We start from the raw sequence: 15,519 nt of genomic DNA, 5'->3' as shown, positions 1-15,519 counted from the left end.
TTATTCAAAAATAAATAAATGTAATAGTCCAGAATCGGTTTTTCTTTAGCATAGTAGGGGAATTCTGTATGACCCCAGAAGTTAAACTACAGGATGTGACACTCCACCGTGTGATAGTCTGAGCCAGCAAGTTCCGATAGGGCGTCGCCCAGAATGACACCGACTTAGCACACCGTGGAGTGTATAGTACGCTGAGAATGTTTGTAAAATATTTTTCCTTCTCCCCCTCTGCAGTGCTGGACAGCAGTGACATCCAGATGACTCTTCTCCGGCTGCTCAACCACCCCTCGTACGATGTGATCGAAGTCACTCTGAATTTCCTGCTACGGAATGTATTCGAAGACTACCTTTACGGAGTGGAAAATGAGGAAGAACTGGAGTTTGAAATTGTCCCTGTGAAGCTGTCAGCCCACGAGGTACGTGTCAGTACAGTAATGGCACAGATGTTATCTCGAGAACGTAGACATCGGACCACGTGCCACCTCATGTACATTGCTGTTAATAACATCTGCTGTGGTGAGGACAGAGGAAAAGGATGTTAGTTGCCCAGACGGTGATGTTTATTAACATTTTGTGCCGTATAAATTGTTTGAAAATCAGTTGAACGAAATGAACAGTGTCTTTGAGATGAACGTAAACAAAAGTTAAACAGTGTGTTGACAGACTAATCGAGCAGTGCTGAAAAAATTAGATTTGTAAGAGACAAGTCTTCCCGAATGAGAGAAATATGTCAACGTTAAACATAAATTTAAGTAGTAGTTAGACTTTGCTGAAAGTTTTTGTCTGTGTGCAGTTTTACACAGAAGTGAAATGTGGACAATGAACAGTTCAGACAATAAGAGAACAGAAGCTTTTGAAATACGGTGCTCGAGAAGAACTCTGAAGATTAAATACATAGGTCAGGTAACTAATGATGAGGCACTGAATCAAAAGAGGAATAAAAGAGTGTTCTGGCACAACTTGGCAGAAGTAGGTTGATGAAACATTTTGAGTCATCGAGGAATCGTGAATGTGGTAATCGAGGGAAGGGTAGGGGATAAAAATTTTAGATGGAGACCAAGATTCAAATGCAGTAAGCAGATTCAAATGGGTGGTTGTAATAGTCACCAGAGATGAAGAGACTTGCCCAGGATAGACTAGCATGGAGAGTTAGGTATAAACTTGTCAGTGGATGCATACAGCACTTGGGTGGAAATACAGCTGAACATGGCTGGAGAGGCACTGACAGTGGACACTTCTCTCTGGTCAATGAAACGGAAGGCAACAGTTAACTGAAGAACTATTAAATTGCAGATATGAGATTAAAAATATGAGGGCAGACTGAAAAGCAATGCCTCCTTTTTTCTAATTGAAAAAGAAATATTAACATTCTATTTCCGACTACATATTTGTTTGTCAAAATAGTCACCTAGCAGCAAACATAGCTCTCCCAACAAGAGACCAGTTTGTTGTACCATCACTGTAGAATGTTTAACTTTCTTGACAGAACCACAACCGCATCTCTCCTTTTACTGCTTCATCACTATCAGGTTGAAATCTTAGCTTTTTTAAATTATTGGATAGGCCCAAGTCGGGATGGTAAGGAGGATGATCGATGGCAGTGAACCCAAGGCATCGGATTGTTGCAGATGTCACAGCATTCGTGTGTGGTCTGGCATTAACATGCTGAAGGAGAGGATAGTCCATGTGTGGATGAAGTTTTCTGTGGTTAGAAACTCAATTATAACAAGCTGTTTCTCAAAAACTGACATAGTTACATTACACACAGTCATGTTATGTGCTAGAATTTGGAGCCCTCTGGTGGCAGATGGTTGCAACTTCCATCAGTGAAGCTGGAAGGTCGACCGAGTAATATGCGTGACATGTGATATCTCAACTGATATTGAAAACAGAATAAGAAATTCAGAGGCATTACTTATCAGCACACTGTTGTATTCACCCCAGTAAACTGAATATAAGATTCACCATCTGAAAGTGCAAACTAGTGAATGTCTAGCTTATCTGCACCAGTGGTTTTGTTAGTCCTTACTTTGAGTGGAGTGTATCTTACAATTGATTTAATATTTTGAATATTTTTAATTATGTGTTTAACAGTTGCAGACTTTATACTATTATGCCTTCTGTTCCACTTTTTCTGCCATGTTTCAAGTGCAGTACACAACCTTTGATGAGTTACTACATAATGTATTCAAATGTATTTAGCTGTAAGCCATTTGGTCTGAGTCTGTAATTCAGTTTTTCAATACTTTACTGCCCATCTTTTTTCTTCCTTTTCAAACAGTTTGACTGGTAATGATACTACTCGTGTTACATGTCTGGAAAGATATAATAAAAGAACAGAGGACACTGAGGGAGTAGATATGTAAATCACTTGGGTGGAACTGAAGGATGATTAGGAGGGAGGGGGGGGAGGTTTTTAAAAGAGCATTCTTCGGTGTGAAATGACGTGAAGTATGACTTTAGAAATTTTAGAAATTGGGAAATTCACAAACGGAGGGTGTGGCACGGGACTCTGTGTGGGCTGAAACTGTGTGAGTAGAAATAGGTGAATGCCCCCTTCAAGTTCTTGCAATATCTCACCTGAGTGGGTCAGAGAAAAAGATAAGGACCTTCAAGTATAACGTGAGGGGATTTTTTTTTTAGCTACAGTGGATAAATCAGAGGTGTGGCACAGTGGTCAGCCAGATGAACTGTTGGTTTGTAGGCTTAGTTTCAATTCTCATTGCTGCCATTTTTTTAAATTCCTCGCAGTGTTAAACTATTATTTATAAAATTTAAATATATTTAAACAGCTCAATTTATAGGTGTAAAATTAATGCATTTGATTTAGTTATGATTAATTAATTAACATTTTTAAACAGAAATTGTTTCAAATAACACGTCTGACGGCTTGTGATTTCTATTGTCCTTCAGTAGCTATGTTCTGTTGTCACACCTGCACTGTATCCTTTTTATGTTCTCTGTCATGCTTTCAGAGCACGTGGCTCTGGCAGCTGTTTCAAACCCCTGTAGGCAGCTTTTACCGTGCCTGTTATCCAACATTTTTCCATCGATCTTTACAGTTGTGAACAGCGTCTCATCACCTGTCTGCTGTGATTTTCTATAAAACCTTATAATTTTATTGGAACATGGAAACCCAACAGGAATTTTCTACCAGTGGTGAAAATATCAGAACTACAACGTTTGATGAAGATTTTTGAAATGATTTCCCGTCCTTTCCATGTAAACACAGCCCACACCATAATGGAGCCACCACCCGCCTGCGCAGTGCGTTGTTGACAGCTTGGGTCCGTGGCTTTGTGGGGTGTGTGCCACACCCGAACCCTAGTGTCAGCTCTTACCAACTGAAACTGGGACTCGTCAGACCAGGTCACGGTTTTCAAGTCATCTAAGGTTGAACCAAAAGGGTTACAAGCCCAGGAGAGGCACTGGAGGCAATGTGCTGTTAGCAGAGACACTCACATCAGTTGTCTGGTGCCATAGCCCATTAACATCAATTTTTGCCACACTGTACTAACGGATACATACATCATACATCCCACATTGATTTCTGTTGTTATTTCACGCAGTGTTGCTTGTCTGTTAGCACTGACAACTCTATGCAAATGCTGCCACTCTCAGCCATTAAGTGAAGGCTGTTGGCCACTGAATTATCCGTGGTGAGAGACAATGCCTGAAACTTGGTATTCTCGGCATACTCTTGACACTGTGAATCTCGGAATACAGAATTCCGTAACAATTTCCAAAATGGAATGTCACATATGTGTAGCTCTAAATACCATTCCGTGTTCAAAGTCTCTTAATTCCTGTTGTGTGGCCATAGTCATGTTGAAAACATATTCACATGATTCATTTGAGTACAAATGACAGCTTCACCAATGCACTACCGTTTAATGCCTTGTGTACGTGATACTGCCACCATCTGTATACCTGCATATCACTACCCCATGACTTTTGTCACCTCAGTGTATGTGATATAATTACAGTTTAGTAAATCTTGGGTTTTTTCCATTTACTTGTACTGCAAAACCTTGCTTCTTGCCAAATATCATGACTATAGGTCATTGGAAAGTAACCTATAGGTTTTTATGAGTGAGTTTGCAAGTTATCAGAATATGTGACATAAATAGCGATATCTTTCAATTGCATTGACTTACAACCTTAAATGTTATACTCTGCCAAAGCATTGTAGACTTCAGTGACACAAATTTCAACTTGATACGTGCACCCATTCCTGAAGAAAAAGGTGTCTTAACAGCTGAACAGACAGAGAGACAGACAGAATATTCTTTTTCATGTGATATAATTACTAATTAAGGGTTTTCATATTTTTCCATTAGTTGTATTGCTTGCTTCTTGCCAAATTTCACAGTTTCCGTGATGCACCAACCTTGATTTAGCTTTTTCAGATTTAAGCCTCGTGGACACGACATAAAATGAAAATTATGGTGCAGCAATGTATTTGTAAGTCGAAGAGATAGTGCATCAAATATAAATACAGAAAGCTCACTTGACTTTCAAAAGACTATGCCCAACAGCGAAATAACATTGTGCAATATCATGTATGAGCTTCTGGTCCTTAAATGACCGAGCTTTGAGTCAATAGTTTTTCTGTTAAAAATCATTGTTTATTTATCCTTCTGCATTAATTCATACTTGCTTTCACAAAATCCAAAATATTACATTGACACATAAGAACTGTTGTTTGTGTTATTTCCAAAGAGCTTCTCGGGGTATTAACTCAGAGCAACTTAGGAACAGTATATACAAATCTGAAAACAATCTGGGCTTGACGGGACAATACTGCCTCAATTGGCATCACATAAAACATAATATAAGACAAGCAGTTTGTTTCAGAACATTAGATAAGTCAAAATAATATTAAGATAACAACTCTCATTTTTGTACATTATATATAAGATTAAGCTCATAGGATGCCTTTTGAAAGTATGTAATGATGTGAAGATTTTTGGTAATAATATCCAATAACAGAGGTTACACATGTTGCACATATAAAAACTGGAAACTTCCCATTGTGTTGCAGTATCAATTACAAATCGATAGTAAAGTAAATAAAAGTGTAAATAGAAATGTATGTTTTGTCTGCATTTGAAATTGAATAGTAAAAATAATAAGACTAACATAAATTTCTTTTAACAGCATTTGCTGTTAATTACTTGCCAGCTAATTTACATAGTGTGACATTGAAGTATGAGAGTAAATCAATATAGTATAGTTGGTTAACTGAGCAAAAGTTCCAATAGGTCTGGATTCATTATACAGTGCAACGGGAAGTGCCCTATAGGTTTTGATGGGTGACTTTGTAAGTATCAAAATATGTGACATAAATAGCTGTACCTTTTACTTGCATTGACTTCAGATTTTTCACATCCCTAAAGGCCCACAGACCTTGATTGTGTCATAAATTTAAACTTGATTTGTCTGGCCCGTACCTGAGAAAAAGGCATTGTAACAGATGGGTAACAAACTGATTCTATAAGGGTTCCGTTTTTACCTGCTGAACCCTATAAAATGTGATCACTGACAATCTTCCTGCATCCATATGTCCTGTAGCAATAAGTATGGCTCCAGGATCTGCAGATCAGTTTATTGAAATTATGAAAGATAATATCATAGTAAATGATGATGATTTGATGTTATACACTGAATATGATGATGAAAATCTTTATGAAGAGGTGTGTGGATTTTCTCATTCTCTCTCTCTGACCCTCTCTCTTTGTGAGGGACATTAAGGATGTACCAACCTCTCTCTTTGATCATACACTTTTACTATATGCAGTCCTATTTTATTTGTAACAGATCCCTTCTTCAAGTACATACATGAACGACTATTAATTACAATCCTAACAAATAGTTCTCTTGTACTTTGGTGTCCTTGGCAGATAAAAGAAAGTCATCAATTTTGCTGATGCTATTGCAAAACGGAAATTCTATCATTAAAATCATGATTCCCAATCACAAAATAGGAAAAAAAGTCTTCAGATTTAAGGGAAAGGAACAGAACAAGCCGGCACTAGAAATGACAAAATTGCATTCATCAACACCAAAACATGGGCAATGTTTCAGGGTACATAAGGCTGTTAGGAATAGGTGACAATGAGAACATTATAAGAATAGGTAACAGCAGCGCATTTCCAGATTTGTCAGATAAATTTCAATTTCTTGCTAGTGGTACGTGGGTAAAAATCTTGAAATGTAAACATTTAGTAAGACAGCAAAAGTTTGTCAAATTCATTGGCAAAAATGATTTTGCCTCTTTGGAAGAAACGATGGAAGTTTTGTATACAGACAAGACATATGATGTCACACTTCAGCCTCATGAATCAATGTATAACAAGACACTGGAGTACAAGGATGCTAAAATCAGTTTGGTGAAAAAACTCAATCTTTCCAAAACCACCAACTCTTACATAGCATAGTAATTTCACTGCTTCAGGGAAATTGTTAACCTCTGTATTTTTATGTATGCAATAGTTGGCAATAAATTTGATCCCCAAATTCTGGTACTTTCAAGAAATTAGAAAAATAATTTAAGAGTGCTGTCATTATTTGCTGCAAGTCAGGAAAGCTAACAAAAGAGCTGTATTCAGATTTGTTGGAAATGATTTTAAAACCATACATTGCTGCAAAAAAATTCCTTGTGATGGTGGATTTGTGGGGCGGCCAAGCATATGATGCACGATGGCACATTAATCAACGCTGAAAGTGAGGTAATGTGTACTATGGGTGTACTATGGAGATCATTCTGCCCAAATGTACTCCTCTTCCCAGCCCTGTGATGTATTTCTCTACCACCAAGTCAATAATATAATTAAAAGGCTACAAAGTGCTACTGAATTGCTGCAACAACAACAATGAGAATTATTGCCAAGAGAAGACGCAGTTAAAACACATTTGGTGGTGCAGAATCAGTTTGTTTTCACCTCAGTGATTTTGTGTGCTTGGCTTGCATCAAAACTGTCCGACGAAAGTCATTCATTTAAAAATTCGAGTGAGATGTGCTTTCCAATGAAGTGTATTTCGGTAAAATGTTCTTGCTTTCATAAAATGTGCATTGTGTGAACAATATTTATATTTTAAATGTTTCATTGATAATTATAAAAATGTGATGTAACTTCTAATAATAAATAAAAGCGGATAATTAATGGCTAGAATTTTGGAAGTTTTACTTTCATTGAAAACTTCACCCAATTATGTATTTTAACTGTTCAAATGCATTAATTAATCATGACTATACTGATGTGTTAATTTTATGTATATTAATTGAACTGTTTAAATATATTTAAAATTTTATAATTAATAGTTTAACATTGCAAGGAGTAAATAAAATTTAAAAAAAAAACAAAAAACAAAAAAAAAAAACACAGTAGCAGTGAGAATTGAGCCCGAGTTGGTGCATTGCATCAGTGTACTTGGCCATTGCGCCATGCACCTGACTTGACCATTGTTGCTAAAAAAACTCAAAAATCTGTATAATGTCATACAGAACACTCAGGTGAGATATTCTAGGAAGTTAAGGTGGGCTTCTACTAACACAGTTAAAACCAAATCAGCAAGACCCCTCCCGCACCCTTCCCTTGTCAGTGAATCCATTAACAGCTGGTGGAGGATATACAATAAACATCTTATTTTACTATGACCTCAAAATCTCTTGTATTCTGGTTTGGCGAAATAAACAAAACTGTTAAATTTATGTACAGCATAAATATGAACATGGTAGATCTTGCCTGTTGTTGACTGTATATTTCCATTCATTTATTAACAGTGTGTTCCATAGATGTCATCAGTGAGATAGGAAGGATGATTCAAGGTACACACTAACAAAAAGACAAGGAAATCATAGGAATTCAACCCCTCAATATGGGAACCCGAGTACATACTCAAGGGCTGTGAGCATCTGCACTGGTTACTTACGTGATCACTTACTCACTTAATTTTACCATACATTACATTTGCGATAAACATTATGCTGTGGAATGTGTCAAAGCAACAATATGTACTAGCAGCTGACCCTGGCTTCACATGGGCAACACTACCTACCTATGAGGTGTGATCAAAAAATATGTTGAATGATTTTATTAGCAACAAAGTAATAAGCTGACATGGCACTTGATTTAATCTCCTTCAAATTACTGTTCTGGCTAGCAATGCACTTATCCCATTGTTGAGTCCATGACTGGAAGCATTTGTGGAAGGCTTCTTTTGGAAGGGCGTTCAGCTACTCCGTTGTGATCCTCTCAATGATAGGAATGGTGTCAAGCAATATTTTAATTTTTGAGAAGAGCCAGAAGTTGCAGGGTGGTAAATCTGGTGAGTAAGGCAGATGTGGACAGGCAGGAACACTTTTTCCAGCCAAAAACTTGCGATTCAAAAGCGAGGTGTGGCACGGCACATTGTCGTGATGAAGAAGGAAGCCGTTTGCCCATTTTTCTGGTCTCTTTCCTCATACATCGTTTTGCAGACATTGCAGTACACCCTTGTAAAATTTGACATTTACACTTGTTCCCTTTGGAACAAAATCTGATTGCTCTATTCCCTCACTATTGGAAAAAAAATGAGCATGACTTTGATATTCGATCTTGACTGACTTGTCTTTATAGGGCAAGGAGATTCACTGGTTTTCATTGAGAATCTGAACTTTCCTCTCAGGGTCACACTCTTGAGACCCAAGTTTCATCTCTAGTTACAATTTTGGGCATCAAATCCAGTCCAAATGATTGCACTCCTTCAACTCTACGCGAATTGACATACGATTTTTCTTCTGCTCGTCCCTCAAAAGTCTGGGAACTAATTTTGTACTCCCTCTTCTCATTTGAAAATTATCAGTTAAAATGCTTTTCACAGGCGCATGTGAGTTGCTAACTTCTTCATTAAGCTCTTGAATAGTTATTCACTGTTTAAAAAAAAAAACAATTTTTGCCACATTTCCTTATGTTTTTGAAGTTAATTGACGTCCCAAACATCGTTCATCTTCTACTAACTCATTTCTGCTTTTAAATCACGGGTACCAATTGTAAACAGTCTTCAAAGTTACAGAAGTACATCATATGGTTGTAGCATCAGCAGTTGCTGCTAAAAAGTTCATTCACCATAATTTTTGATGACACCTTGTACGTCCAGATGACTTGTCTGGCATAGCAGTTATAAATTACTTAGACAAACCTTCCCTGTGATTCAGTCTATCTGTAAACGGAAACCATAGCAAAATCCCTGATGCAGTTCCTGAGGTTAGCCTTCACATACAGACAAAAAACACAGTGGGAGACTTTGCTACTTACAGGTTTTTTTTCTGCAAAAATGACTAATTATTCCTATTCTAGAACTGCTCTTTGGTATAGGAGGAGCTGTTAAGGAGAAACATCTTTAATTTACATTTGAAACCACTTCTGCTCTGTGTGACACATTTTATTTCCATTTGAATATCTCTGTTGCTCTCAAACTCAAGTAGATTGTTGATTATGATATTCATAAATGAATTAATGTACTGTAAGACTGTGATTAAAATTTGTAGCTATTTGTAGAGAGTCTTGCAAGATATAAATATGTGAACACACATAATTCTGACTGCTTTCTTTTGTGCAGTGCATATGTTTTGCCTAAGTGAAGAGAGTTGCACCTATAAGAGGTCAGTGAATGAAAATATGCAAAATAACTTAACTTACTGATTTTTATATCTCCAAGAATGGCATTTATTCTTATTGCAAAAGTAGACAAACTTAAATGTTTTCGCAGGTCAAATGTACAGTTTTTCCACGTCCAGTTTCCATCAAAACACCTAAAAGTTAGAATTTCCTACATTGTTTACTACTTCTTGCTGGTATACTAGAGTAATATAAGTTGGGATATTGTCGATGATACAAAACTGAATGAACTGTGTTTCTTCCAAGTTTGAAACTAGCCCATTTGTGAAAACCAGTCAGTAACTTTCACAAAATCACTATGTTCTATTTTCTCTGCCAATGCCTCTTCAGACTACATACTCAGCAGTTGCAGTCTGGCAAGTAGAACTTTTTTGCACTGCCAGCTGTTGACGACAGATGACACCAACTCATCAGCTAAATATAGGGACATCTGGGCTGACACACTATCAATGCAAGATATGTGATGATTATCATCACACATTGTTACATTGATAGTTAGACGGTCAAACATATCCTGTGTGTTTTCTATACATTAATATACGGGGTATCTGACACCTATTGGTTGATCAAAACTGGTAGTGTATAAAGCTTTATTTCATTGGCAGTTCTTAAATATGGGCTCTTCAAATATTTAACACCTTTAAGCCATCCCCATGTAAAATATATTACTCCCAAATGTCTGAGAGTGAACCTCAGTATTGCACACAGGTCCGTGGCTGGCCAGCCGTTGCCACCCGCATCTCGGAGCTTGCGGGTATCCCGGCAGGCCGCGGGAGGGCGACGCGGCGGAGGGCGCGGGAGTCGCCAGATGAGACGCGTGCTGCAGCACTGCTGGTGCTACGGCACCTCCCACCTGCCCCCACTAGTCGTCACGCCCTCGCTGCTACCATCTCGCTGCTCGATGTCGCACGCGTGGACCATTTTGCCACGGGACGGGCCGCGCTTGCGGCTGCCATGGCAACTTATGCGGGGTTGGTGGCTGCTGCAGTGCAGGTGAGAGTGCTGTAAAAATTATCTTGACCGACCTCAAATACATTTTCAGTGTTCTGCATCCTAATGAGTAATCCGTTATATTTTAAATATGTAGCATGTAAATTCCATCTCTTCCAACAATATTTGGCCGATGTACTTTCTGGGAATCTGTGGAGTGAACCTAGAGATGCAGAGTCCACCTCCTCTTGGTTCATTCTGTTGATGACTGGAAGATAGTGGCCGAAATTTCAGGCATCATCGTGTTGTACAACTCCCTGCCACTCTGCCACTGGCAGGGTCTGTGTGCAACACAATCCCCTCCACTTTCCCCATTATTCTCACCTGCTCTTTGGCCCAACCTTCTTCTCCCTTCCAGATGCTTGCCCCTCAGCCTCCCCACCTGTCCTTATCTCCTTCATTTTCTTCAAGCGGTTTTTAATTTTATTTCCGCAATCTCCTCTTGTAGGGATTCCTCATGTCTTATCGTCCTTATACTTTCATTTCTCATCTTACAAAATTTTTTTACACCAGTCTTCCTATCAAAAATTTCACCTCACTTGCTCAGCCCTTACCTTTTTTCCCTGTCCTTTGTGCCCTAGGTTTAAACAGTGTATGACAGAATGGTATAGAGTACACTTACTAGATCACCTTCGTACTTTCTCCTTCATCATTCCTCTCGCACTTATTATAACGATATCAATATACCTTTCTTGTCTTTCTTTGTCATTTCTTCCATTTTCCTGTGTTATAGTCTCCAGGGAATTGTATTCAGGTGCTCCCCAACCAGTCTCATGTTTACTGTGAGTGTATTGTGTTCAGATATTGTGACCACCAGCTCATACTCCTTTATACTGAATCTTAGGCCATATTATTGCACAACTTATTCCAATACCTCTATTTCCTTCTGGACTTCCTCCTCATTATTCCTCCACATTATCAAGTCATCAGCAAACATTTCTAATCTGCATTCTATCTCTCTTATCACTTGTGTCATTATATCATCCATCACTATTGTGAAAAATAATGTAGATAGTGTGGTGTCATCCAAAGAGCGAGGGGCCAAAGCAAGGTCAGTACGTCACAAAGCAGCCACAAGAAACGATAGTCGCTGCAAGGTGCACCGACGAATGGGCGACACAAGTGTTGACTTTTGCCACCTCAGTGCACATTCCAATATTATTAAATTGTGTGTTCCCTTACAGGTGCCATCAAATGTAACAAGAGGATTATGCTCGTTGCTGATTAAGTACTCCATTGGTAGTCAGCGACTAGAGAACAGGAGGACTGCTGCGTACCTGCTGTACAAATACCGTGGTCTGCTCATCTTCCCAGAACAGAATCATAGGCTTCCGTGTAAGTCCAGTTTGAGTAATATGGTAGCTACAATAACTTCTGTCATGTCATCCTTTCTTGACCCTCATGCCTTTTGTACTTAAGCCTCATGCTCGACAGATGGTCATAAAGTTTGTTTTGTCACAGCAACACTGTAGGGCAATCTGGTTTCCCATTAGTGTTTACCGCTAGAATTTTGCTGCACTGTTTATCCACAAAACATTCTAAGTTAAAAAATTTGGGACTGTGGATGCTCTCAAGAAGATGGTACTTTGAGTAGTGTCTTGTTTTCTGTTTATACAGTACACAAACTGCAGTGAAGCTCACAATGAGCAGGTTGCTGTGTTTAGGAAAATGTCCTCATAGTATGACCCTGTTGTTATTAGTGTGGGTGTGTCTAGTTGATATATTAATTAATTCATTCATTCATCCATCCATCATGTTCCATAGATCTCATCAAGAACAATAACCCTCGGGGATGGGGAATGAATCGAGGTGCACATTGACTAAAGAATTTGGGGGAGGAGGAGTTAGACAGAGGGAGGAAAGAGGAGATAGACAGGGAGAGGGGGGAGATGGACTGAGAGTGGGGGAGGAGGGAGATAGAAGGGGCAGGTGGAGATGGAGGGGAGAGGAGGAGGAGGATAGAGGAGGAAGGCACAGATGGACACAGAGTGCGGAGGAACATTGACAGAGAGGAGGAGATAGCCAGAGCATGTGGGGCCGGGAATGGTTGGAGGAGATGGACAGAGAGGGTGGTTGGAGGAGATGGGCAGAGGAGATGAACAGAGCGAGGGCGAGGGTGGAGAAAGACTAATAGAACTGTGGTAAATATGTGGCTGGGTATTCATTTAGTTAACTGTAAACAATTGCTGTTCACGCTCTTGTCATCAGAATTCAATCAAATAAATCAGTAAGAAATCTATTTCTTTGAAGAAAGCTTTGCTTCCACAGTTTTACTATGCAGCTGATTTTATCTGCTATTAGTAGCATAATGTTTACTCGATTACAGTGAAAATTCATTTATACATCTGACAAAGCACTTAAGCTTAATAATGTGCCATAGTCTACTTCAAAATGTTCTTTTAAATGTGCCTGTCTGTCACTCAGTGCATCTTCTGTGTGCTGAGCAGGAAACTGTTCTATTTATATTGCTGTACTCTGTTCATAGTGTAATATGGCTGTAAAATTTAGCGAAACACTCTTGTTGCATACAGGCACAATGTGGTAGGATCCTCAGCAGCTGTGTCATTATATGTACTCACAGCGTGGTCTCTAACCACACAGTGGAGTACCGTCGATTCAATGTCACTGCATAATTGTACAGTAGACTGACAGGGATATGGTGACTGTGTCATTGCATTGTACACTGATCAGCCAGAACATTGTATGGCCACCTACCTACCCAAGAACCAGTATCTCCACCTTTGGCACAAGTGACAACGGTGATGTGTCATGACATGGAAGCAATGATGAGGCCTTGGTAGGTCACTGAGAGAGGTGGCACCACATCTGCACATACAAGTTACTTAATTCCTGGGAAGGTGCGATGAGCTCTGATGCCACATTGTCACATCTGAGATGTGTTCGATGGCTCAGATCTGACAAGTTTGGTGGCCAGCACATCAACTGGAACTTGTCACTGTGTTCCTCTAACCACTTCATCATACTCCTGGCCTTTTGACATAGCACATTATCTTGCTGAAAAATGCCACTGCCTTAGGGAACCATGATCATCATGAAGGGTTATATGTGGTCTGCAACCAGTGTTCGATACTCCTCTGCCATCATGATGTCCTGCACAAGCTCCATGGGACGGGAGGAGATGGCCAGAGCATGTGGGACCAGTGATGGTTGGATATGGACAGAGAGGCAGTGCATAATGGAGCTGCCACCAACTTGGCTCTGCCGCTGCGCTAAAGGCCAGTGCCTATGACCACGTGCCTATTTCAGTCGTAGTTGCCGATGTTGTGGTATTAATATTTGCACATGCATGTGTCATTGGCTGTGGAGGCCCATCGTTAGGAGTGTTTAGTGCACTTGTACTCTGCCAACATTAAAGTCTGATGTTAGTTCTGCCATAGTTCACCACCTATCCTGTTTTATCAGTCTGCCCAGCCTAGGACCTCCAACATCTGTAATGAGAGGTGGCTACTTTAAAGTTACTTGCTAGTTGTTAAAAATAATATTGGGGTTTTTATTTATTTATTTATTTATTTATTTTTTACTCATCGTAATCTGTCGCAGCCACAGTCCTGGATTCTTAGACAGCTACTGTCAAAGTTAACTAGAAAGTTAAATGAATATTTAATCAAATATAATGTTTTAACAGAGTGTTTATTATGATCTCAAAGAAAATCAAAGCATCTTTACAAAACTCAAATAAGTAGTAACATCTTTACAATAATGAAATCAATCTTACTCAACAAGCTACATGCTTTCTGTCCAACTTCACACAAAGTACTGACTCCCCCATACCAACATGGCTCCCACTATATATATATATATATGTATATATTTTTAAACAATCCTAATTCTAGGTATTGTTACAAGATGTGCTCTTCAGCAAAATTACAATTAAATGCTCATATGGCTCTGAGCACTATGGGACTTAACTTCTGAGGTCATCAGTCCCCTAGAACTTAGAACTAAAACCTAACTAACCTAAGGACATCTCACACATCCATGCCCGAGGCAGGATTCGAACCTGCGACCGTAGCGGTCGTGCAGTTCCAGACTGTAGCGCCTAGAACCTCTCGGCCCCTCTGGCCGGCTACAATTAAATCTTTCATCCTAAAACCAGTGACACATTTCAATAATTACCTCAACTCCTATATATTAAACACGAGTGAATTCTAGCGTGCACATTAATTTAAGCGTGTATAAACGCTTAAGTATCAAATGTTAACAATACACTTGTTATATTTACTAATTACAGAAGATTCATACCATATAAAATGTTCCTACCAATTAACGGACTTCTACACATTAGTGTAATTAAGATTCCGTAATTATTTTCTTCGTAACTTTTCCATAAGTACATATTTGCATACACCTCTATGTCAGAAACTACTGTTTATGGTTAAAATTTATGTGTTTAAGTAAGTTTCAATTAGACTGTTATGTCTCACTGCCCAACCACATGACATCCGAACGTGTTTCACCTTGGTTTCGCCATGTTTTAAAGACACTTGCCACAGCACTCCTCGAACACCCGACAAGTCACGCAGTTCGCGAAATGCTCGTGCCGAGCCTCCGAGCCGTCACGGTCTGTCCTCTGTCACACTCAGATAGATGACGCAACTTCCCCAATCTGCTCACAGACAGCAGACTCACTGATACTACACGCACTGTGTGTGTCTGACTAACAGTCATTCCTTGCCAGGTGACGCTGTTCTCACCAGGACTGGTTTGTATCAATAGTTGGTCGGTAGTCTTAATGTTCTGGCTGATCAGTGTATATGTGACTATCACACACTGTGTCTACATCATCAGCTCTTCAGTCCACAGCTCGTGGTCTATTGGCTAGCATTGCTGACTCTGGATCAAAGGG

General features: G+C 39.3%; 1 protein-coding gene across 1 annotated transcript in view; it reads left to right on the top strand.

The window, feature by feature from the left end:
• LOC126209879 (thyroid adenoma-associated protein homolog) overlaps window positions 1–15,519 on the top strand; it is a 239,739-nt gene that overhangs the window by 197,091 nt on the left and 27,129 nt on the right. Inside the window, exons 23-25 of the mRNA XM_049939003.1 lie at window positions 235–416; window positions 10,371–10,655; window positions 11,837–11,987. Of these exons, the coding sequence (XP_049794960.1) occupies window positions 235–416; window positions 10,371–10,655; window positions 11,837–11,987 (618 nt within the window). The remainder of the gene's footprint in view (window positions 1–234; window positions 417–10,370; window positions 10,656–11,836; window positions 11,988–15,519) is intronic.

This window comes from Schistocerca nitens, chromosome 10 (assembly GCF_023898315.1).
Source record: "Schistocerca nitens isolate TAMUIC-IGC-003100 chromosome 10, iqSchNite1.1, whole genome shotgun sequence".
Taxonomy (NCBI): Eukaryota; Metazoa; Arthropoda; class Insecta; order Orthoptera; family Acrididae; genus Schistocerca; species Schistocerca nitens.
Note: the sequence above shows the minus strand (reverse complement) of the source record. Positions and strands in the feature narration are given on the sequence as shown.